Below are 25515 nucleotides of genomic sequence, written 5' to 3' on the forward strand. Positions count from 1 at the left end.
GAGTTATTTGCTGGAACTTATTTATGATCATTTCGTAGTCTTAAGGAGATGAAACAGGTTATAAAATGCACACATTTAATTTCTCCAACGTTGAGCAATTTGACTCATACATTTATTTACAATAAAGTAATATTAGCGCATATATATTTGTAGGGAAATGGCTCGACTAAATTATACTCCATTCATCCCCATTAATAATGATTCATTTTTTTTCGTCTGTCTCATTAATAATAACTCATCACTTTTTTAACAAAAAGTTCATTTTAAACACTCTAATAATTATGTCGAACAGTAATGAACTTCATTAGTGGAACGAAAGTATTAAAAGTATCAATGAGATAAATGCAATACATAAATCTTATCGTATCATACACACACCATTAATACCATTGGTCATCGATCCTTACTAGCTAGTAGCGAAACTGAAGTTCATATACTATTTTCGTCAACTTATGGCATGCCATTATTAAATTTATTTCATATTAGGCCATCCACTGTGGTGCTACCCCATAGTGGTGCCATATGTGTGCCACCTCAACAACTACCTCTACCCTATATTTTCTCCACTATAGCACTACCTCATTTTCAACTATTCATGGACCCCACTATCATTATTACTTTTACCACAACATATATATATACCACAAAAAAAAAAAAAAAAAAACAAACCAAAACTGCCGAAAGGGGGGAAAAGAGGTGGGCCAGCGCGTCTGCTGTCATACCCAGGCGCACAGCGGGCGCGTGCAATGCACGCGCTCCAGCTGTGCGCGCTGGGCCGCGTTTGAACTCCCTCCGCGCGTCTGCTGCAGCTGCTCGTGGGGCCCGCCTGCTGCTGCTACCAAGGTAGCAAATTTGCTACCTTCTCGTTCTCTGCTACCCCAATTTCCACCTCCCACTATGGTTCTCTCCCCTCCACATAGACAACTACCCCCCCATAGTGGATGCTCTTAGATTCGTACATAGCGATAACTGTATCTGTATGTATTATATATATTTGAACTAATTACAACACAGGTGAGATCGTCACATACTCGACCAATCACCGGAAGGAGTAAAATCAAAAAAGAAAATACATGCAGGCATTACCGGTGTAATTTCCTGGTGGGCCTCATTCTAATATTTGAGGCCCACTATAATTCCACACTCCAAAAACCCAAATAAAAGAAAAAGAAAAAAAAATATTCGCAAGCCGAGACAGGAATGCAACGCCTAGGCGGCGGAAGGGGCGGGAACAAAACGAGCCACGCCGCTCACCGGAATCGACGCCGGAAACTGTTCAGCGGCGGCGACCTCGCCCTTGTAGTCGAGCGTGTCGTCGTTGTAGATGTCCCACCACTTATCGACCACCATCTTGATGTCGTCGCGGTCCATGTTCTCCTCCTCGCCGGTGTAGCGCCACGGCTTGGATCCGGCGGCGCAGTAGTGCACCACCTTGACCTCGGCGAGGCGCACGTTCTCGGGGTGGCGCCAGAGCATGGCCAGCACGAGGTTGTAGACGTTGGGGATGGGGCGGTAGACGTCGCGGAAGAACATGTTGAGGAAGTCCTGCTCGGCGAAGGGAGTGGCCGGCGTGATCTTCAGCGTCTGCAGCAGGTCGTGGTAGGTCGGCAGGCTCGGCTCGTAGACGAACATTCCGGCGTTGAAGTACTTGGGCGGCTTCGGGCCGAGGGACTCGGGCCAGCGGGCCCGGTCCGGGCTCTGCTGGCAGTAGCCGATCTGGAACTGCGGCGTGTGGCTCCACGTCTTCTCGCAGAAGCAGTCCATCACGGCGTAAAAGTAGCCGTTATCCATGTCGAAGAGATGGTCGATGTTCTCGAACACCTGAATATCTCCGTCCAAGTAGATCATCTTGCTGTACTCCACAAACTGCAGTTTAATTCAAGCAACTTTTAATTCTGTGAATTTTGAAACCCTAGCTAATTCGTGATTAATTTATAGTAGTAAATATGTACCTCCCAAATGCGGAGCTTGGAGTAGTTGATGACGTAGTAGGCCATGGCGAACTGCGTCTGGTTCTCCGGCGGATAGACCGGCTCGATCTCACGGACGATGCAGCCTTGGTCCACCAGTATGCGGCGGTGGTCGGCGGGGACGTCGGGGAGCACGGCCACGACGAGGGGGTAGATGGTGTTAACCTTCCTGAGGCCCTTGGCCAGCCCCACCACGCCCTTCACATAGTCGCCGTTCCCGGCAAGGAACGTCACGTAAGCACGGCTCGGCAGGCTTCCGGCCTTCGCCAGACCGGAGGCACCCCGGTTCAAGGGACGGTTCATGATTTCCGGCGCCATTTTGTTCAAAGCTTTCTTGATTAGTTAGGAAAGAAGTGTTTGCTGTGTTTGATAATTTTGAATGAGAGGAGTGGTCGCTTTATATAGAAATTTTTTGGGGAGGAAAATAACTGTTGCATGGAAAATTACATTTTTTTTTTTTTTTGCGTAGAAAATGTTAGATGGATCGAGGTGGGAAAAAGTTAAAACTCCTGAGAATTTGGTTTTGACTGGGATGCACAGATAGTAGGAAACTATAGGATAAAACAATTGGGGGGTGTTTGGTAACAGAGTGTATAACTGGAATGAATCTGGGCCGTACGCGTGGTATGATCGACGGTTGCTTGCAGCTTCGAGGAAAGTTCGAGTGAGAGATGTGTAGAGTATATCAGTGTAGTAGGGGCGGTGGAGAGTTAAAAAAGATTAGATAGGATTATAATAGTAATATTTTTTTTTTCTTTTTTGGAGAGGAGGATTATAATAATTATTGTTGAATATACTAGAATGGAAGAATATTCCTTGATCTTATTGCTAATTGGCCCACCAGTATATGCTAGCTAGTAGCTTACTCGTTACGTTTTCATAAACCATAATAAATCTAAAATAAGTGACGATTAAGTAATTATCTGAGCGAATGTAGCAAATACCCCCATATCATACAACCCCTAACACGTTTACCTTTCTATCTTTTGATTTTGAGCTGTTAGTCCCTCAACATCTCATAAAGAGTACAAAATGCCCCATGCTCTTAACGGACACTTAACATCGTTAAGTATTTTTCATTTTTCTTATTTTTTAAATGGGTCCCACTAATATATTTCTTAAGCAAAATACACTTCTACAAATAATTCTACGCAAACCTCAACCTTAATTAATAATTAACAACTACCATTAAATATAAATTCACATATTTGGAGAATAATCGACGAGTACGCAAAGATTAAAATATGCATAAAATTGCTGAGAATAGTAAACCTGGCACACTGGCCACATATTAAAATAAGAAATAAGAGCAAATTTTAATGTATGAATTTTATGTAGAACACGTATGAATTCGCTGTATAAAGGTATGAATTGTGAAAAATAAATTTTTGCTACCTTTGGGATTCGAATTCAGGACCATAAATTCATCCAACAGAATTACGAATTAATCGTAGATTTTGATTATCTAAGGGCTGACAATGATTCTTATTTTATATCTTAAGAAATGCTCTTATTTTAGCCCTTCCCATCTATCTATCTATCTATATATATATATATATATTATATATATATATATATATATATATATATATATTAATTCTTAATTAAGAAATTGGTTTTTAATTAATACAAGGTTATCTTCGTTATGTTTTATTTTTATATACTACTTCCTCCGTCCATGAAAGAACTTGATATCTTTCCTTTTTTGATCGTCCACAAAAAAACTTTCTACCTATTTTTGGACTATACCCCACCACTTATAATTACTTATTTTTCACTTTTTCACAACTCCCCATATCAATTATAAGACATTTTCATCACTCTCAATACACTCAACAATTTTTTATCTACTCTCAATACACTCAACAACTTTTTTCTTAAAACCCGTGTCACTCCCTCCTAGGAAGTTCTTTCATGGACGGAGGGAGTATATATTAATTGGTACGATTTACTCCCTCCGTCCCATTATTAATGGCACGTTTTCCTTTTTGGGCTGTCCCGTTATTGATGGCACGTTTCCTTTTTTTGGAAAAAATAAGGAAGTGTTTAATGTTAATGAAACCCCTAATTAAAAGCCTAATTAAACAACTTTAAAATTAGAAAAAGGCACGCGTCTCTCTCTCTCATCTGAATTGGAACCGTCTCTTCTTCACTCCATTCCATTTAATTCGTCTCTCATGTCCGCCGCTCTCTCTTTCTCTCGAGTCTGAAACCCTAATTTATTTCTTCTCCTGAATTCTCCATCTCATGCCTGCCGCCCCTCGTCGCCTTGTTAGGCTGTAAGCCGCTGCCCCCTCTGAATTCGTCTCGCACTGATTTGGCCTCCACCATCGTCCCCGATTGAAAAATCCCAATGATGTAAACCCTTACCAAAATCATATCTGTCTCTATCTTCGTCTTCTGCCTGTCGTCTCTCTCTCTCTCTGAGTCTACCTTCAAAATCTGAGGGATCTAACCGAAGGATATCGAAATACTACGGTGATTCATATGATTGGGAATGGATGGCTTCTTTACAGACATTGATCGAGGTCAAGGGTGATTGAAGATCGAATCAGAGAACGGGGTCGCTTGGCTTTAGCCCAACAAGGTAAAGGCCCTATCATTACTCCTATGGTCTCCGATGAACTGCCTGTATCATCTTCTCCTGCTAATTGTGATGCTTACCCCGATTCTTTTTTTTCTGTGTGAGGAAAATTGGCAACACAGGGAAATGGGTGATGGGCAGTTGCGGATGTTAAAAACCCTGCTTCCTGACTTTTTTCTGGTGAGATCTACCCTAATCCCTAATTTGCTCTTCCTGGTTTGCTGATATATGGCCGATTGACCACTGATTGTGGTGATATTGATATGTGGTCGATTGATTTGTTGGATTAATGACCTTGTTGGCTATTGCATGTGGGATTTGCAGTGTTTATTGGTGTGTCATGGGTGTTATGTGGGTATGAAATGATGAATTACTTGTCAAATGTTAGGTCCCTGTTGGTTTTTAAAACTATGATCTTTTTAACTTTCAATGAGTTTAAAGTTGCCTGATCTTTATTGGTTCCCTTGTGCTTACTGGTTTGGTTTCCTTATTGTAAGCCTATGTGATTGGGGGTTGTTGTTGTTTGATGTTGTTGGCTGGTGTTTGAATGTTTGGTTAACCACTGATTGTGGTGTTGGTGGCTGCTGTGATGTGTGTTTGAGTGTTGGTGGGTGCTGTTGTTTGATGTTGTTGGCTGGTTGTTGCTGTTTGATGTGTGTTTGAGTGTTCACATAGAAAATGGCAGATGCATTTACACATAGCTTCACTTACAAAAAAGAAGATGCATTTACAAAGTCTTCACTATTTTTACAAAAAGGGCAGATGTATTTACAAAAAATGTTTGGTCATTCACTATTTTTAATCACAAAATGCTGCCTTCTACCTCCAAAATGCTTCCTTCTTCCACATCACAAACCTTCATGACCTTGAATTTGAAGGTTATGCACCATCACCTCAAGCTCATTTGTGCATCCTGCATTCACTCCCAACTGTTGCATTAATGAGTCAGTTATGGATAGTGCTCCATGCTCAATTAGATAAGATATGCACTCCCTAACAAGTTCACTTGGAACTTGGAGATTCAATGGGAGCATATCCTGCCTAATTAGTGCATCCTTCCTCATATGAGGAATTTTGTAGCTATTCCTCCCTTTAACCTTCAGAATTTCAATCATGCAAGATTGTAAGCTCAAAAACACTTTGTTCAAAGTGTTTGGGCTTAATTCATTGAATGAATTAATCACAGCATTCACAAGTTCTGATACACTGTTACAAACTGATTCAGTTTGTAGGGACTGAATTGCCCTAAACCACCCCAGATCATTGATGTTTGTGTCTGGGGAGTTTGGTGGTTGATTTATCAAATGAATATCAAATCCATCTGCTGAAGCAACAGCTCTGAAATCTGGGTCTGAGTCTTGTATGTGAGGCATAGCATTATCTTGTTGTATGTAGATGGTTTTGCTAGCATTTGCTGGCCATTTTGCTTTAATAGCAGGAACAATCTATTTTACAAAAAAAAGAAAGCATTCACACTTTAATAGACTGCATTCCAAACTGACATCTGCATTCATACTTTAATAGACTGCATTCACACTTTAATAGACTGCATTCACACTAAGCATACAAAGAAACCATCTGCATTCACATCTGAATTAGGGCAGAACAGCAGGAACAATCTGTTTTTTTTAAAAAAAGAAAGCATTCTGGTTTTAAAACATTGCATTCCAAACTACCACTTCATTAACTAAGCATACAAAGAAACCAAATGAATTTGGTACATGGTATTGGTGCATTTAGGGCAGGATTCAGGCAGCCTTTGTACCTTGTTTATAAAGCAATCTTTCACAACTTCTTTTGTGATGCTTTGTATGGGCTTGAGCTCCATTGTCCCTGCAGCCCTGTTTTTGCTCTTCCTTTTGGCTGGTACTAATTCTGTGAATGGAAATATTCCAATCTTCCCATCAAACAAGCAGCTGCCATCATCATCAAACACTGGCCGACACACAGCACACATGAACATGACTTTTTGGATGAATTTTTTGCTCTTGCATGTCCTATGCGGTTCTGTCTCTTCAGGGGTGAGGTAGAACCTTTGTGATGTTTTTGTGATGTAAAACCACTTTTCATCAATGTGGACTGTGTTGTGCATGCTTTTAAATGACAAACTCCTAACAATCCTATCCCATTCTAGAGCTTCTAAGGAAAACCGTAGCCTAAGTAACTTGTTTGGAGCCGTAAGATCAGGTTTGATTGCATTTGTATGTGCTCTGATCAGCCCGGATTGAATCCACCTGCCAACTGTTGTTTTACTGCATCCAATCCCACATGCTAGCCTTCTAATTGTAGATCTTTTTGTCAAGTCTATGCTAGCAATCAATCCTAAATCAATTTCTACCCTTTTTCTTCTTGGATTTGAAGGTTTTTTACTCAAACAACTAATTACCTCACCACGATCTTTTTGCTTTTTTGCAGCTGCCCAAAGTCGACTAATGGTCCGGCGGGAACTCTTCCACTTTTACACCGCTGCAGTGAGCTTTCCTCTGCCCGGTTTGCCGTTTTTGCTCCCTTCAAGAAGGAATTGAAGTATAGCTGCCCTTTCAAATGAAGAAAGATCCTTTTTTCTAGCCATGTTGCTGCTACTTTTTCAACGTTAGGTGTTAGATTTTGAATGTTTTTTGAGACTGAATGTATGGCCTATTTATAAAGGCTCAACTCAAAAATTGTGGGAAATTTGAAGTATTCTGAAATTTTTAATGAAAGTGCAGATTCTGAAATTTGTGGCGCCATTTCTAAAATTTCATTTTTCATTTCAGTTGGTGGCACTGATCAGTTTTTCATTTTGTAGAATTTCAGTCTTTTATTGTGGCGCCATTTTAGATGGTTTGCTTATATAATTTTTCAGATCAATTTAAAAAAAATATGAGGAATTTAATTAATGGTTATTAAAAATTAAATTAATAAAAAAATAAAGTCATTAAATTAATAAAGAAAAAAATAAAGTCTTTATTTATATTGATAAAATAGAAATATCCCTTAATCACAAACTTAAACATGTGGACCATCACTCTTTATTCTACTTAATTCATTCTCCTTAATCTCCGTGCCGAAAAGAAACGTGCCATTAATAACGGGACGGAGGGAGTACTTTTTTTGTTTATAATATATATGTATATTAAATCTAATATAACTTTAATTGTTTGAAGAACGCAGTGAATATGTGTGTGTGTGTATTCAAAAAGTATTTTATTTAAAAAAAATATTACAAACATTTAAATTTAAATTCAAAAAATATTTATATTCTTATAGTAAGAAATAAAAAAAAATGAAAAATACTTAACAGTGTTAAATGTCCGTTAAGAGCAGGGGGCATTTTGCACTCTTTATGATATATTGAAGGGTTTACAGCCCATAATCAAAAGATAAGGAGGTAAACATGTTAGGGAGTTGTATGATAAAGGCTATTTGCTACTTCTCCCTTATCTCAATAATTCATACCAACTTTTTGCCACCCTAATGTTTCATTTTTCAATTCTAAGTTGGTCCCATTTCGGTTTGGGTTTTATTTTCCTTCTTTTGTGTCCCATTGCTTTTCTATAATTTTAATAATATACTCCCTTCATCCCACGAATTTTGACACGTTTGGTTTCGACACGGGAATTAAGGAGTTGTAAATTAGTGTTATAAGTGTGTAATTAATGAAATATAAAAGTGATAAAATAGGAGAGATGATGTAATAAAAATAATAAAGTAGGAGAGAGAAGATAATAAAGGCGATAAAGTAGGAGAGAGAAGGTAATAATTATTACCCAAAATAGAAACGTGTCAAGATTCGTGGGACGGAGGGAGTATATTTTATAAATAATAATTATAAATATATATAAATAACATTTATTATTAAAATTTAAACGTTTAAAAATTATATACTTTAATTGTAAATTAATAAATACAATCATGCTGCAATTTATTTTCTATGATGGATTTAAAAACGTATGCAAAGAATGATTTATTTTAATTTCTTTCTCATTAATATTTTAATTATAATTTAATCTTAATCATGTGAGTTGCTAAAATATTATTGTTAAGATAATTTTAGTAATATTAAGTCTAGTTTGAATATAATGATTGAACCTCAACAACAAAATTTGTGGAATTGAATATAATTCCAATTGCATTGAACACAATGAAAGTTTCTATATTCGGTAAAGTAAATAATGAATAACTTATTTTGTGTGAACATGATAATGAGGAGTAATATGTGCAGAGCAGAGAAGTGGTATAAGTCAGGAAAGCGGGCTTCATCAGAGAAACAGGCTTCCACAGAGAAGTCAGAGGGATGAGTCTTGACAGAGGAACGGCCTGCGCTAGAGGAGCCATCCTCGTCAGAGAAATGGTTTTCGCCAGAGGAATCACTAAAATAGCGGGAAAATCTCATAACTACACGGGCAAGGAGGTGGATGTTAAGCCGGTTGCAATCAGTCTTATTCTAACCGCCTCTAATTCTGTCCCCGACCATGCAAGGCGCGTGCTCCAGCGATGAAATTACCCTTTTACCCTTAACGTGTAATCTATAAATAGCCTTCAGCATGTACCTTGTAAACTTACGCTTTCAATACTTTTACTACCGCAACAATCTTCCCTCGTGCTCTCAGCAATCTAGCAATCTTCTCTCACCTTTGCGATCAATCTCTAGGTAAAATCCACGATTCACCGATAATTCACCAAACAAACGATCACCGTTCATTTATGCTTTACCACATGAGATCCCTATTTATATATACAAGCTACAAACTAAACTTTTTTTTTTCGAAAAAAAAAATATAATATCAAAATCGATTAGCAAGACACAAAAAGCCCCTTGAGGCAAGAATTCAATAGAAAAAAAATACGTTTAAAAAAAGAGAGTATTTGATCTAATATAATTTGAACTGATATTGGCAGTTGAGTGGCTACTTCGCTTGTTCCAGGGGAGTTAGGTAGGGTGATCCTCTCTCTCCTATTCTTTTTGGAATTGCTGAGGATGTTTTGAGTCACTTATTCCTCACTTGTGTGACTTCTCGTCACATTATTTCCATGGATTTCAGCAGAAAGGCAGCTTTTCCTACTCATTTGCTTTATGCTGATGACATCTTGATTTTCTGTAAGCCGTCGATGAAAAACGCTCGCAAAATCAAAGAAATCTTGGATTTCTATGGTGATATTTCGGGACAAATCTGTAACCCTGCTAAGTCTAACGTTTTCTTCGGGAGGGGCGTTTCTTGCATTATGAAGAATCGTGTGATTAATGAGCTTGGCTTTGCGATGGGATCTTTGCCGGTTACCTACTTGGGAGTCCCGATCTTCTCTGGTCGCATGCGTGCTTCTTACTTGATTGGTATTTATGATAAGATTGTCAACAAGTTTTCAAGTTGGAAGGGGCTTCACTTATCTATGGCTGGCAGAATTTGCTTGGTTCGTTCTGTGATTCAAAGTTCGGTAACGCACTCTATGATGATATATAGATGGCCTAAATCCCTCATCTATAAACTGGATAGGAAGTGCCGCAACTTTATTTGGTCGGGACATGTGGACAAAAAGCCTTCGTGCCCGGTAAGCTGGTCTAGGGTTTGCGCTTCTCGGTCGGAAGGTGGCCTCGGGGTTAGGTCTTTCTCGGCTATGAATAGAAGCTTCTTGATGAAGATGGCCTGGAAGCTTGTGCAAGGCCGAGACTTCGCCCCTTCGGTCATGGCGACTCGCTACTTGTCGAATTTTGGCTATGCCAAGATGTTCTTGGCTTCTTCTTCATTTTGGACTGGCGTGAGGGAGCATGTGAACTCCTTGGTGATGGATTCTTATTCCTATATTGGCACTGGAGAACACATTTATTTCTGGCATGACGATTGGTTGGGTTACAAGTTGGCGGACAAGCTTCATATTCCGCCTTTTATGAGAGACTTCCTGCAGCAAGCTGTGAGTGATTACTTCTATGATGGTGTTTGGCATTTCACTCCGGATTTTATTATTCAGTTTCCTGATCTTGTGGTGGATATTCTCTTGCTTCCAATTGGGGAAGAGAGTGACACTCGCTTCTGGAAACCTTCTGTTAGTGGGGAGGTTTCGGCCTCTCTTGCCTATGTTTCGCAGTCTCCGCATTTTCCAAAAGTTCTTTGGGGCACTTGGATCTGGGAGCGTTTTATTCCTGACAGAAGATCTCTTATCACCTGGAGGATTCTGCATTTGAAGATGCCGACTCTGGATGGTCTAATCAAAAGGGGCATGCACGGCCCCAACAAATGTGTGATGTGTGGGTTGGCTGAGGAGTCTATTGACCACTTGTTCTGGAATTGCAGTGTTATCCGGCAGACTTGGGTGGTTTTCTTTGATTGGTTTGCCAAATCGCACATGCTGGACTGCTTGGATATTCATAGCATGTTAGCTGCTGCATGGAACACTGATTTCAGTCCATTGGTTCGGTCCTACTGGAAAGCTGGGGTGATTAATTTTATTTGGAAAATTTGGGATTGCCGCAATCAAGTGACTTTTAATGATGCTAGTTTCCACCCGAATATGATTCTTGGGCTCCTGAAAGTTGCGTTTAAGGAGATGGATTCCAATTTCCCTAAGCTTGGGCGTTCTAATAACTCTTGGCAAGATTATTTGGTGCTTAGGCAAATTGGGGTCGCTATGCGCGCTGTTTCGCCCCCTATGATGATTGAGGTTCACGGGTGGCCACCGGCGGGGCAGTGGATTAAAGTCAATACTGACGGTTCGGCACTTGGGAAACCTGGGAGCATTGCCGCGGGCGGTGTGTTCCGCGATAACTGGGGTGCGGTTCGCGGTTGTTATCACTATAAAGGGGGTTCGGGGTTCGCTTTTGAAGCGGAGCTTTTCGCGATCATGCATGCTGTTCGAATTGCGAATTCTCGTGGTTGGCATTGGCTTTGGATTGAAGCAGACTCGTCTTATGTTGTCCAGCTTCTTCAATCTCGTTCTCTGAATGTTCCCTGGCGTTTTCTACCGCTCTGGAAACAGACTTTAAATTGGCTTTCAACTTTTCGAATTCAGATCTCGCATATTTATAGAGAAGGAAATAGTGTGGCGGATATTATGGCTAATCATGCCCGGATCGAAGGGTGGTGGCCCTTTGCTATTGAGGATATTAAGATTGCGGTTTCTTTGGATATGGCGACTCATAGTCGCGTTCGTATGAAGAATTGATGACATGGGACAGGGGCGACCTTTCCGGCCTCTGTCTCGTTTGTCTTTTGATCTGTAGGGTTCTCAAAGAAGATCTCCAGCTTGCTGCTGTTCGATCTCGTGTGTAGTCTCTGCTGAGAGATTTGGCGACGGCATATAACCGGAAAAAATCTCTTCTCACTTGGTGTTTTTGGGGACATGGGTTTGGTTTACTCAGCGACGGCGTCTAACCGGCTGAGGTTCAACTATTTTTTCTGTTTCTTGGATGATGGCGACAGCGTCTCACCGGACATCATCTTTGTTGCTTTGCTTGTTCTTGTTTCGGTTGTGACTAGTTTGAGCCGGGATTGTTTTGAAACGATGGTTAGGCCGGAGTTTCAGAAACTTTCCTTTACGCTCTTCTGGTCGTGGTTTTTGTCTTTTGACGAGAACTCTTTTTCCTTTCCTGGTTTTTCCCACGGGGTTTTCCATGAAAAGGTTTTAATGAGGCTCGGCCCTAAGTCTGCTTTTTTGTGCTCTCTAGAGTTTCTTTGTTCTTTTTTTCTTTTCCCTTTTTATATAAAATCGCATTTTAATAATTGAACTGATATTGGCAATCAAATTTGATATGCACCATCAAATATGTTGAGTATCTTTTTAATTTTGACTTTTATCTTCTTCAAATTTGACTTTGTTGTCTTCTTAAAGCTTAGTTCTTGAATCATTTTCTAACGTATTTTTCAGCTTTGACTAGCATTGATAATGATATGCAATTCTTATTTAACATTTTTTTTTTTTTTTTTTGATCGGTCAAAGTCATGTTAGATGTTAGTAGTTAGTTCCCCATCCACTCCAAGAACCACCTTATCTCTCCATTCACCAAACTCCACCTTATATCTCCAATCACCAATTCGTTCCCAAGAGGGATCGAACCCGGGTCACTTCACTTAAGTGAGGACCCGGTGGCCAGTGGGCTAAGCCCCCTGGTTGCAATTCTTATTTAACATGTAGCCACATTTGAGATAATTCATAATTTTTTTTACGATAATGACATTTGGACACCTGGTAAAAATCCGATTTTTTTTGGTGGGTAGAGAGTGGGCCGGTTTTTAGAGGTTTAGTGTTTTTACTGTTTTATCCCTTGATTTTTTTCATTTATATTATATATGAAATTAGTTGTTATGTTTCCTTTTTTTTGTCTATTTTGTTTCCTTATTTTTCGTGATATTGTTTCCTTATTTTTATGTTTTTATTTCAGAAAATTTTATAAATTATATAATTTGAATATTATATTTTTTCGATTTTTTATTTATTTATTTGTTTTTAAATTTTATTATTGATATGTTACCAATAATTTAGTGTTTCTTGTTAAAATAATCCTAGATTTGTTTCCAGTATTTTTTTTTCTAAATTAATACTATTATTTTTTTTCGAAATATTATTTATTTGTTTTTTCTTAATTTGTTTCAACTAATTTTGTGTTTCTCCTAAAAATAATACTACTAGATTTGTTTTCAGATATTATTTTTTAATTTTTTCGAAAATTAGATTTTAAAAAAAATAATATTCTTTATTGTTATCTAAATAAATTCTGTTATTTTTTCGGATACTTATTTTGCTAAAATTTTGTTATTTTTATTTGTCTCCACTAATTTGTGTATTCCGCTAAAACTAATCTTAAATTTGTTTCCACTAATTTAGAGATTCTAATTCTACTATAATTAATCCTAGATTTGTTTCCACTAATTTAGAGATTCTAATTCTCCCAAAACTAATCCTAGATTTGATTACAGTAATTTAGAGATTCTCCCAAAACTAATCCTCGCACAAACATATTGACATATTTATAAAAAATGTCATGATATAGTCTTAAAGATACTCACCCTCCACCAATGACAAGTGTGATCTTTTTGTGATTTCCGTCCATTTGTGGTAATTTTGCTATTTTCATTTGTTCATAATATGGGTGGTCTTTCCATTTAGAACATATACTCTTGTACATTTATCCACATTCAAACACAATATATGTTTACAAAAAGCTATCTCAGAAATCATCTAATTATCTAATAAATTAATTTTAGCGTGACTCTTTCCCACTTTATACACATTTTTTAATATTATCTTAAAATTTATGTCCTTTCATCCACACCACACTTATTATAAATGGAGAAAGTATTGTTTTCTAAACGATAGATGCATTATGCTAAATTAAAATAATATAGAGCTTTTATTATAACTAATAATTTTTATTTTAAAAAATATAGACTCCCTCCGTCCCACCATTTTAGTCCTCTCCCACTTTTCACACATATTAAGAAAATGCATTTAATTTTTATATTTTTATCTTTTATACCCTTATTTATTATTTTCACATTTACATGAAGCATTAAATAAGGTTAATTTAGTAAAAACAATATTTTTATATAGTATTAATTAGAAAAATGGACTATCTTTTTGGGACATCTCAAAACGGAATAAGGAACTAAAATGGTGGGACGGAGGGAGTATATGATTTTAACCTTTAAACGGAAGATAAAAAAGCCATGCGATCGACCTCAATATGTGCGCGGATCGGGTCTGTTTGGATTCAACTCAAACCCAACCCAAATAATTGCTTATAGCTCGAATCCAATCAAAATTTATGTGGATTGAATCAAAATTGAGACCTATATCCGTATTTGATTCCAGTCGGACCCGAGTTCGGACCCAATACGACCCACACGCATTATACGCACAAAATTGCGGCTCTAAATGAAATCCCGACACCGCCATCATAGTCTGAGATAAGCTAAGACTGTATAATTATAAAACCTAGACTTGTATAGTTAATCAAAATTGGGACACGAAATGAGATAAGAAAATGAAAGGTAACTGCTCCCACAAAAGCGGGCGCAAATAAATTCTTGATGCAGTTAAATATTGAAGCGCCACCAACCGTCACCGACCAAATCCTGCTCCCCTGCATGTGCCCCGCGTGTCATCCTAGTAGGTAAGAGGTGGGGCCCATTTCAAATCTAGCGGTTCATCCTCGGTGCACCGGATCCCACCACGTGGCCCCCCAGAAGCCTCCTGCAACAGCACAGCACATGTTATGCAAGTTTTGTTGCCGACCACTTTTAACCATCTCTTTGGAATTAGGATTAGATAGAGTGGTGACGTTGACTCATCCTCATGCTCTATATTAATTAATTTTTCATCCTCTCATATTCAAACACATTCATTATTAGTAGTTGAGAACTTCTTTTTTTTTTTTTTAGGAAAAATTGTTGAGAACTTTATGGCTCTTTTTTTTTTGGTAAAATAACTTTATGGTTATGTCTATATTTATCCCATAACTGTTCATACGGTAGATTTCTTTTTATAGATTAAAGCTTAAAATTAATAATTCATATGGTATTATGTCCAAATTATATCACTAATGTGAATGAAAATACAGACCCAACTTCATGTTATGATACGTTCAAAAGGCTCGATGAAATTCGAACACTTTTTCTTATACACAAAGTATAGAGGGTGAAATCGAGATGAGTAGTGATAAAAATAATTGAAATAGTCAAACTTTGAAGTAGTTGTTGTCGCTGTGTATCATTTTTAAAGGTCTGTCAAGCATTGAAGTTGTTGTTTGTAATAAAAATCTACAACAAAGCTGCTTCAAAAAAAAAAAAAAAAAACTACAACAAAGAGTGGGCTTTTATAAGCCTAAAGATTATTGGGTTTGTAAATTGATCTAGTTAGGCTCAACAAATAACAATGTGGTGGGAAAGAGTTGTTACTGGTCTCATTTTTTTTTATAAAACAATTGGGCTCAGTTTTTTTTTAGAAGAATTGGGCTCAGTTTTAAGTAGCTTAAAGTGGTTCTTTGTGTAAAAATAAATGGGCTTGGTTTATTAATAAATAGATTACGTTTAATACTAACAAAACTTATTTCCGTGGATTTTGGAAATCAAAGAGACTTTCTTAATAGAATCATAAACATTACTTCAATAAGTTAGAATAATACATTCCATTTCAAAATATAAAAATAAAAATCCTAAACATCCATTATCGCCTTTTCGGCCCAATGCTTTATCTTTTTCATACTACCTTCTTTTCTTTTCTTTTTTGAGGGAATTTCATACTATCTTCTGTTTACCTGTTTTTTTGCTACTACTCAAAACTCAAACTAGTACTTCATTTCCTGGAATTTATTTCTTGGAGTTGGGCCGAGATCTAACTCGATTTACAAAAAAAAAAAAAAAATTGAATAAATGCAATTAAATAACAACGGACCGCGATCTAATACTTCCTCTGTCCCACGAATATTAGGGGTGTAAACAAATCAAGCCGCTCGCGAACTATTCAGAGCTCACTCGAAAAAAATCCGTTCAAGTTCGTTTAGAGAAGCTCGATAAATAAACAAACCAGACTTGAGCTTAGTAGTATTCGGCTCGTTAGCTCGTGAACATGTTCGTCAAGTGATTCAACTTGAAAAATATAAATTATTAGTATATACAATTTATATTTATCCACTAAAATTAATAATAATTGTATTAAATCTCTAATTAATTTTATTTCTCATAAGAAAATAATTAATATATTTATTATTTTAAATAAATAATTTATTTTAAAAATAAAATAATCAATATTTTGAATATAAATATAAATTTAGAAAGTTCGTATAGGCTCGTGAGCCGCTCGCGAGCCTCAAAGTATTCGGTAAGTAAAATTCGGGATTCGATTCGATACTAAACAAACCAAACTTAGAGCACACCACTATTCGGTTCGGCTCGGTTCGATTACACCCACATATTCCTTTTTGGGCCGTCCCACGAATCTTGACATATTTCTAAATAAGGTAATAATTAGTTCAAAAATAAGGGGTTTTAATTACATTCTCTCTCATACTTTATCACTTTATTAACTTCCCTCTTATACTTTATCACTTTTATATTTTATTACCTACATACTTAAAACACTAATCTACAATTTTTAATTTTTATGCCGAAACCAAACGTGTCAAGATTCGTGGGACGGAGGGAGTATCTTTGAATTTGTACATCATGATCTAATTAAATTAAGCAGGCAAAATAATTTACCACTGTCTAATAAGCGTATTGGATAAATCCCACTCAACTCATAAAAAATTAATAGAGTTCAAATTGGAGATTACGAATCATATGAAATCCATTTAATTAGATGGATTAAACATAATTTAATCTCATTATATATTTATTCGATTGAGTCAGTTTGAGTGATACATAATTTTAAGACAATGTTATGTAGCAAAATATTAATATTACCTTATAAATGTTGGCCTCTGATATACTTCAAATTAATTAAATCTGAAATCAATTTAATTTCAATTTGTGATAACGTGTATATCTGTGAATCATGAGATCTGAAACATGGTGCGGCGTTTAATTCCAACTGCCCATCTACACTAATAAACTGGTAACAAGCGCTCCAATTGAAGCCACGACATCGAGCTTGCGTCTACCAAACTCCATCGTCTACAAAAACATCGTCACCTCACCGCGAAGCTAGACAGCTATGGTGGTGGAGGTGGAAAAATCTCACCCGACAGTGCAGGTCACCAAGCTCAAATTCACCTATCCGGGAATCGACGGTCATCCTCCGCCCGGCGCAAAGCCTCTCATTGATGATTTCAATCTCTCTCTCTTCGCCGGCGACCGCTGCCTTCTTGTCGGCTCCAATGGCGCAGGTTCTTTCTCTATTCTTTTTTTCTGTTGTGATTGCTAATCATGCTGCAATTTTACTGCTAAAGATTGAATTTTTATTGTATTTTTATGGTGGGCATTTAGGGAAAACAACTATCTTGAAAATTATTGGAGGGAAGCACATGGTGGAGCAGGAAACTGTTAGGGTTTTGGGAAGATCAGCGTTTCACGACACTGCATTGACTGCGTCCGGCGATCTTTCTTATCTTGGCGGCGAGGTCTGTGAGCCTTGGATTTTTAATATATATTTTTTGGGTTTAATTTTACTTCTCTTTAGTCTTGCAATAGTTTGTTAATCTGCGTTAGTTGGATTAGGTTTTGATGTATGATTGAAATCTTGAACTGCGTTTGCACTTTAGATAGAGATGCTATGAGGTGAATCTTGAACATGGCTTGGAATTTGGAATGTGAGAACAAGCGTTGGAAGCTCAAGAAGTAATCTAATCTGGCTGAAATTTGGTTTTAATGTCTATGTCCAAGACATTTATTTGTTTCGTAGAATGAAGAGAGATCATAAAATACAATGTGATTGCCAAAATATGCGTGAGTTTACAAATTGCCTAAATGAATTTCATGGATTTGTTCATATGGTTTAATTGTTTCTAAAATGAAGCAAATGATATCGTTTGCACATACTTGGATTTTGATTTGTGGAAGCTTAATTATCCAGTGGAGAAGAGAAGTTGCTTTTGCTGGTTATGAGGTTCCAATTCAAATGGATGTGTCTGCTGATAAAATGATTTTTGGGGTAGCAGGCGTCGATCCCAAAAGACGAGATGAACTAATAAAGGTATAATGTGTTTCCTTGATCGCCTTTCTCTTTACTGCTTAATACATTTTGTGTGTTCCCTTGATTTTGTCTTGAAATGTTTGCATTTGGGCCTGTCACTTAAAAGATGCAAAATGACTGCCTTGATAGTTGATAGAGAAGGTGGCTGCTGTGAAATAAACTTCCTAGCTAGCTTTCAAAATAAATGAACCAACCGAATTAATTGTTGTTTTGGCTGCTACTGCACCAGATGTGGTGAAGCATACGAATCAAAGTCTCAAAGTCTATATTCATCAAAGGGGAAAAAGGAAAAAAATATTGAATCTCTGTTTATATCTATTAAAACAATAGACAAAGCTTGAAAAGCACTGGCACATCCTTTATTTGATGTATAAAGTGAGAGACTCTGACAACCGAATGTTGAAGGTGGTCAAATTTTCCAATCAGTCACAGTATTATAAAGAAACTGAACCCAAAAATGCATGTGGTAGTTCTTTTTGAAACTTCCATATAACTCTTGTCATCTACCAATACTTTGGAAATGCCTATAAGGAAGCTTGTGGTTGTTATGGTCAATAATCCGAGCTGTTCCTTAAAGTCTAGTTTCACATTGCAGGTCTTGCAATTGTGAGATTCTGATTTAGCTTTTTTCTTGACCAGAGTCCCAAGTTTTAGTATTTTGATCAAACATTTTTCAAGGGACGAGTTACCAAAGTGGACTTGGTGAGTTGATCGATACAATAATATTTATCTGACTTTGATCAAATGCATCTTTGAGTTTTGAGTTACATGCAATGGTTTCTTGCTTGACACACAAATAAAATTAAAGGGCAGAATGTGTATGCCACAACAAGGCTAGCTTATCTTTTGAGCTAAGGGCAGAGTTGTTGGGATGAAAGTTATGGAAATGAGCCGTTTAAAGGTGACATGTTAAACTTTGGGATATTTAAGAGCTGCTGATGTCTGATGTAAGGTATACTTAAAATGTACATGCCAGCAATTAGATGGCTGAACCATGGTTGAGTATAGTCGTGTTGAACTAACTTGATTGAATTGATTCGTCTTAGATGACCAGCAATGAGATGACATAAGGAGAAATCTGAATGAATATCTCTTGATTTAGGTTTTAGGAATTGACTTGTCCTGGAGAATGCATAAAGTATCCGATGGTCAAAGAAGGAGAGTTCAAATATGCATGGGTCTTCTAAAGACATTCAAGGTATATTTGATCTTTTTCGACAATTGATTGTTTCGTTAGTCCATAAGCGCTCTCCTAAGTTAGAGAAGATTACATTATGCTCTATGCTGTCAGGTCCTCCTGCTCGATGAGATCACTGTTGACTTAGATGTCTTAGCCCGGGCTGACCTCCTAAAGTTTCTGAAAAAGGAATGTGAAGAACGCGGAGCAACAATCATTTACGCTACACATATCTTCGATGGTCTTGAGGATTGGCCATCTCACATTGTAAGTTTGATTTCAGTACTGCCTGTGTCAGGCACTTCTTTGTCTAATTCTCATCACATTGTATTCGTCAGGTGTATGTGGCTCACGGGAAGTTGCAACTCACGATGCCAATGAATGAAATCAAAGAGCTTAGCAATCTGTCCTTGATGGTTAGTTGATCCTCTAACCTAAGACAAAAAGCTCTAAATACATATTGCAAGCAATCCTTTCATCTTCAAGATGGATGAAATGTTTGAAGCTCAAGTTTTGGTATTAACTTTGCAGAGAACTGTGGAGCGTTGGCTGAGGAAAGAGAGAGACGAGGAGCGACTGAGAAGAAAAGAGAGGAAGGCAAAGGGGCTGCCGGAACATGAGAAAAGAGTAGACGGCAGCCGTGTGATAAATAATGGGTGGGCTGCTGGGAGGCTAAACTCAACTGTTGCTGGAGAAGAGAATTTTGTTTTGAGCTCAAATAGGGTCCTCAGATAAAAAGAAACAAAAAACTATATTTTCTCAGGGTTTGAGGTATCATTTTACCCCTCATAATATTTTTTTCTAAGTGAGTTCAGCATTATACTAAATACGTATATAGAAATGTATTTTACGTTTTTTTTTTTTTTTTTTTTTTGAAATAAAAAATCCGACTAGCTCTGTAATTCAGTTTGCTCTCTGCTTATTGATTTTGGGATGGTTCCCTGTTTCTGTCAAAAAATTTCTTATATTTCTGTGTGAAATATTATAGCTTAGAGATATAGTTGAGACTTGAGAACCAGATACTAGTATCTTGTATTGTAAATTTGTTTGTCATGTTATTTTCTATTCGAATTTGTAATTTCGATCACTTCTAAAATAATTTCATTAATGACCTCATCTTATCATAAATACAAATTGAAGGCCCTAAAAGATGGATGCAACACAAAAACGATCCATTTTTTAATTATTATATTTATAAAAAGAATTAATAGTGATTCTCTATTTTTTTTCTGTGGTGATTTGCATCTTCCACCTAATTGTTGAAGGTATCTTATCACTTGAATTTGTTGTCGCACAAAACGATCATTTTCCGCTACATCATTAAAAAAAAAAAATTGTGTTTAAAGAAAAGTTGAAGAGATTGAAGGAAGACCTTAAGAAGTGGAATCAATCATCTTTCGGCTCAATCGAGGTGAATATCTCAAAGCTTAAGCAAGATATTCAAAAGTGAGATGCCATCGATGATACTCTTGGGTTAGAAGAAGGAGAGCTCATCTGCAGGAATGAAGCTACGGCAAATTTGATCATTCAATTGAAGAACAAGGACAGCCTACTTGCCCAAAAATCAAGAACCCGTTGGCTAGTAGATGGAGATATTAATAGCAGTCTTTTTCACAAGGCGATTAACGGAAGGAGAAGTAAGAACGAGATGGTTGGTCTTTGGGAGAATAGCCGGTGGATCGAAGAGCCGACAGAGGTTAAAAGATTGGTTAAAACTCACTTCCAATCACAGTTTCGAGGCAGATCGCGAGTCAAGCCTTGTCTTCCTGATGATTTTGTTCAGAAAAGAATTCCAGACGAACTCAAGGAGTGGCTTGATCTGCCGTTTACGGAGGAGGAGGTCAAGAGTGCTGTTTGGAACTGCGAGGGGGGAAGAGTCCGGGCCCCGACGGATTCAATTTCAATTTTCTGAAGACAAGTTGGGGGATTATTAATGAAGACCTTGTGGGTGCTTTGAAAGAGTTTCACACTCATGGCAGTCTGGCTAGCGGAAGTAATCCGTCATTCATCACTCTTATTCAAGAATGTGCGGTAAACCTGAAAGATTTTCGGCCAATCTCCCTCATCAACTGTCTCTACAAAGTCATCGCGAAAGTGCTTGCAACTAGATTGAGAAGAGCAATGCCCAACATTATTTCCGAGTGTCAAAGTGCGTTTGTTGAGGGGCGCTACATTCTTGATGGGGTGGTGGTCCTTAATGAAGTCCTTGCTGATGCAAAGAGGAGGAAGAGGGGAATCTCGCTGTTCAAAATTGACTTTGCTAAAGCCTACGACACTGTTGATTGGGATTTTCTTGATTTAATGCTCGAGAAGATGAATTTTAGCTCGAGATGGAGAAGGTGGATCGCGGGTTGTATTAGCTCGGCTTCGGCAAACGTTTTGGTGAACGACAGTCCCTCTGGAGAGTTTCAACTCGAAAGAGGCCTTCGTCAAGGTGACCCCCTTTCCCCTTTTCTCTTCCTTATTGTGGCCGAAGGGCTTCACTTGCTGGTAGAGAGGGCTGTTAACAACAGGCTGCTGGAGCCGGCTCCTATTGGCGACGGCGATACTTGTATCTCTCATCTGCAGTATGCCGATGATACGGTGTTTGTTGCCACTGGAAAGATTGAAAACGCTTGGGCCTTCGAAAGCATTCTTAAATTGTTTGAGTTTCTGTCGGGTTTAAAAGTGAACTTCGACAAAAGTCAGCTGGTGGGTATCGGAATAGATGAAAATATTTGTAACAGCATGGCTAGAATTCTTGACTGCCAATTGGGGAGTGCACCAGTAAAGTACCTCGGAGTTAAGATCGGAGCTTGTCTTTCTCGTTCGGCAGATTGGAGTTATGTGGTGGAAAAGGTTAAAAGTAAAATTAGCAGGTGGAAAAACAGGAAAATCTCTTTTGTAGGGAGACTCACCCTTATTCGGTCAGTCCTGACGTCTATTCCGATTTATCAACTGTCCTTTAACTTGATGAATAAAGGTGTGCTGTCTCAAATCCGATCTCTATTGGCCAAATTTCTTTGGGGGGAGGGAGAGGATCCGGAGGTTAGAAAGATCCATTGGGTCAAGTGGGAGGTTCTTTGTAGGGATTTTGGTCTTGGGGGACTTGGCATTAAAGATCTTGGGTAGTTCAATAAGGCTCTTATGTCCAAATGGCTTTGGCGCTTCCTCTCGGAGCGTGAATCCCTTTGGGCACGGGTGGTCAGAGAGTGCTGGGGGGACTTGTCTTGGGATGAGGATGGATTTAAATTACAAGATAATAAAGCCTCAAGACCGGGCTGGTGGAAGAGGGTGGTGGATTTGAGTCGGGGTGAAAATGGGAAATGGTTGAGAGATAGCTTGGTTATCCAGATTGGGGAGGGGGACGGCTTCCTGTTCTGGTACCACGTCTGGATTGGGGGGCAGAGCCTGAGAGAGGGGTTTCCAAGGCTGTTTAGACTTAGTAGTTCACAAGGAGGGTTCATCAAAGATATGGGAGAGTGGGTGGAGGGGCGTTGGGTTTGGAATCTGAAATGGACGAGGGAGTTGAGGGGTAGGGAACTGGATTATCTTTCTAACCTTGATTCAGTCCTTCAAAATGTTGTTGTCTCGGCAGGTAACCTTGATTCAGTCCTTCAAAATGTTGTTGTCTCGGCAGGTAAACCAGACGGATGGAGATGAAGCTTTGAGCCGAACGGCAAATTCACGGTCAAGTCGGCGTACAAGGCGCTCAGCTTGGCAGCCGGTGATAACAGTAGTGGAGGTCAAGAGGTGGAACTTCTAACTGTCTGGAAAGCACAAGTGCCGCTCAAGGCCAAAACAACAGCATGGAGAATTTTGAAGGGAAGGATGGCAACGTGCGATAACCTTCAAAGACGCAAAGTGATCAACTCCGACGTTGATGCCACCTGTATTCTTTGCAAGGAAGAGATCGAAACCTCAGATCATGTTTTCTTCTCATGTAAATTGACCTCAAATCTCTGGTACGCAATTCTCAATTGGGTTGGAAAACATTCGGCACTTCCACTCAAAGCAAAGGATCATCTAGAGGCATTCAGAAATTTGGGGGAAAAGGAGGACACTTCACTCTTGAATACTATCTGGTTCTGTTTTGTCTGGTGCGTGTGGAAGTGGAGAAACGGTTGCAAGTTTCAGCAGAAAGAATGGAAGGCTGAAAGAGTTCTGGCAGAAATCAAAACAAGAACGTGGGGTTGGGCCTCGGCTTTTTCCAAGCAGCCGAACTCAAGGGATTTCAGGAGTTGGTTTTTAGATGCGAAAATCTAGCTTTCTTGCCTTTCCCTCGGACCTCTTGTTTTTTTTTTTTTTTTTTTTGGTGGTGAGGGCCACCTTCTCTCTCCTTTTGTGGAGTGAGTTGTTGTTCGTGTTTCGGTTTTGGGCATCTCTGGTGCCGGCTCCTTTTTCGTATTTATAATATTGCTCTTTTCCCGATCAAAAAAAAATCTCACTCTCAATTTTAGCGTATCGAATTTGCGGCTATTAAAAAGTGGAATGTATTTTTTTTAATTCATGATAATCTACGGACTACAGTCACTATAACTTTTAATATTTTTAATTCAGAAAAACTTGATAGACAAAAAATACTTAGATGGAATCCGTTGTCCCACTATTTTGTGTGTACCACTCTTAATTTATTTATTTTATAATTATTTTTTATAAAACTAAAAAATATTATTATATTATAAACTCTAATTAATATTTATGACTAAAAATTGAAATTTTAAAAAATTATATACCCTAACTTTGAATTAATGAATCCAAATAATCAATTATTAATTCAAATAAATATAAAAAAATAATTATAAACGCTAATTGAATGAGTGAACCCTTGTTAATTATCCTTTTATTATATTAAAGCATAATAAATTAAAATTGAAGAAAATATAATTAAAAATTATAATAAATTAAGAATGGTACACGGTGATACACACAAAATAGTGGGACAAAGAATCTCATGTGAAAAATGTAAGCCTGAAATGTTGGCTGTTGGCTGAAATTGGTGTAGAAATTGTATTCTGGCATATGACCCTTTTATAAGGATGTAGGCAGCCTTTTTAGTGGAAATTTTGAATTGAATTTTGGTGGAATTAAAATTTTTGGAGGAACTTCCCTTTATTGGAAATCAGCTTTCATGTTTGAATTTTGGAGTTTAAGTGGAATTACAAATCTCAGATGAGCCGCCATTTATTTCATTATGCAATTCAAATGAGTTTGTCTTCATAACAGTGAATTAAAAAAAATGTAGAATAAAAAAAATTATAATTTCTAAAATTTAATTATTTAAACATTTAAAATATAAAGTCAAAATTTAAAATGAAAGTCAACAAATTCACTAAATTTAAATTAAGCAAATACACTAATGACGTGGGCCACACTTTATCATCTAAACTACCTCTCCTTAATCTCCGTGCCCAAATAAAGTGTGTCTTCATTATTGGAACGGAGGGAGTACTAACTATAAAACTAAAGTAATCGATTTTCATTTCGACAGACAGAGCGTTGTGACCGCTTTAATGTATCGCATCATCTCTTTGCGAAAGAAAGACGTCTCAAGATTCTATTTTCATATCATTCAAAAAAAAAACTATTTTCATATGTTTCATAAAAAAAAAAAAGAGATTTTGTTTCCATCTGTACCAGCAGTGCACGACTGAGCAAGATAATTAGGGTACCACACCAAAATCTAAAGTGGACCCTATACGTTGAAACCACACTCCACTTCAAAAATGATGTAGTATTGTATTTTTGTGAGTTGATATCACAATGATGTAGCACAAATAATTTTATTCTAACAGATTCATACATTGATCGCTGATGTGATAATTTGTTCTAACAGATTCATTGATCATTGATGTGATAATTAATGACACGACACGGTATAATGATTTTCGTATTTTAGTGACATGTAAATAAGATAAAGTTTTGGTGTGCTTTGCTGTTTGCTTTATTATTTTTTGATTAAGTATCAATTTCACCCACTTATTACGTCTAACATCATATGGTCAGAGGTGTGTCAATTAAGCCCCTGAAGTATCTAATTATCTTCAATTTAGCCCTTTGTTCTAATGGACATTTAACTCTGTCTGTTTTTTTATTTATTTTTATCTCCAATTTAGCCCTTCACCCAATCCTATCTTCTCCCAATAGGAGGAAAATCCCCAATTCTCAGAAAAATCAATCTCCATCGCCCCACCAAAAATCTC

At 37.6% G+C, this 25515-nt stretch overlaps 3 protein-coding genes across 3 annotated transcripts; 1 reads left to right on the forward strand and 2 right to left on the reverse strand.

The window, feature by feature from the left end:
• Positions 1 to 960: 960 nt before the first annotated feature.
• On the reverse strand, positions 961 to 2499 carry LOC130997514 (galactinol synthase 2-like). Its single transcript, XM_057922849.1, has 2 exons — positions 1953 to 2499; positions 961 to 1866 (listed from the first exon to the last, which is right to left on the reverse strand). Exons 1-2 carry the CDS (start codon positions 2286 to 2288, stop codon positions 1210 to 1212), a joined length of 993 nt encoding a protein of 330 aa, XP_057778832.1. The 5' UTR covers positions 2289 to 2499; the 3' UTR covers positions 961 to 1209.
• Positions 2500 to 5402: 2903 nt separating this feature from the next.
• LOC130998292 (uncharacterized) lies at positions 5403 to 6646 on the reverse strand. The gene is made up of 2 exons (XM_057923724.1): positions 6320 to 6646; positions 5403 to 5999 (listed from the first exon to the last, which is right to left on the reverse strand). The coding sequence occupies exons 1-2, from the start codon at positions 6644 to 6646 to the stop codon at positions 5403 to 5405; spliced, it is 924 nt and encodes a 307-aa protein (XP_057779707.1).
• A 10312-nt stretch (positions 6647 to 16958) lies between these two features.
• On the forward strand, positions 16959 to 20192 carry LOC130997515 (ABC transporter I family member 20). The gene is made up of 7 exons (XM_057922850.1): positions 16959 to 17350; positions 17451 to 17584; positions 18037 to 18156; positions 19259 to 19354; positions 19448 to 19600; positions 19672 to 19749; positions 19865 to 20192. The coding sequence occupies exons 1-7, from the start codon at positions 17179 to 17181 to the stop codon at positions 20066 to 20068; spliced, it is 957 nt and encodes a 318-aa protein (XP_057778833.1). The 5' UTR covers positions 16959 to 17178; the 3' UTR covers positions 20069 to 20192.
• Positions 20193 to 25515: the final 5323 nt, after the last annotated feature.

The sequence above is a fragment of the Salvia miltiorrhiza genome, chromosome 8, assembly GCF_028751815.1.
Source record: "Salvia miltiorrhiza cultivar Shanhuang (shh) chromosome 8, IMPLAD_Smil_shh, whole genome shotgun sequence".
In the NCBI taxonomy this organism is placed as follows: Eukaryota; Viridiplantae; Streptophyta; class Magnoliopsida; order Lamiales; family Lamiaceae; genus Salvia; species Salvia miltiorrhiza.

Bases quoted from the DNA above. Each gene is read 5' to 3' on its own strand.
- LOC130997514 (XM_057922849.1), bottom strand. From the start codon at position 2,288: ATGGCGCCGGAAATCATGAACCGTCCCTTGAACCGGGGTGCCTCCGGT. The intron at 1,867-1,952 runs GTACATATTTAC...ATTAAACTGCAG, and splicing joins CCAAGCTCCGCATTTGGGAG to TTTGTGGAGTACAGCAAGAT.
- LOC130998292 (XM_057923724.1), bottom strand. From the start codon at position 6,646: ATGCACAACACAGTCCACATTGATGAAAAGTGGTTTTACATCACAAAA. The intron at 6,000-6,319 runs GTACAAAGGCTG...TTTGTAAAATAG, and splicing joins AAGATTGCTTTATAAACAAG to ATTGTTCCTGCTATTAAAGC.
- LOC130997515 (XM_057922850.1), top strand. From the start codon at position 17,179: ATGGTGGTGGAGGTGGAAAAATCTCACCCGACAGTGCAGGTCACCAAG. The intron at 18,157-19,258 runs GTATAATGTGTT...CTCTTGATTTAG, and splicing joins GACGAGATGAACTAATAAAG to GTTTTAGGAATTGACTTGTC. The intron at 19,355-19,447 runs GTATATTTGATC...CTATGCTGTCAG, and splicing joins GTCTTCTAAAGACATTCAAG to GTCCTCCTGCTCGATGAGAT.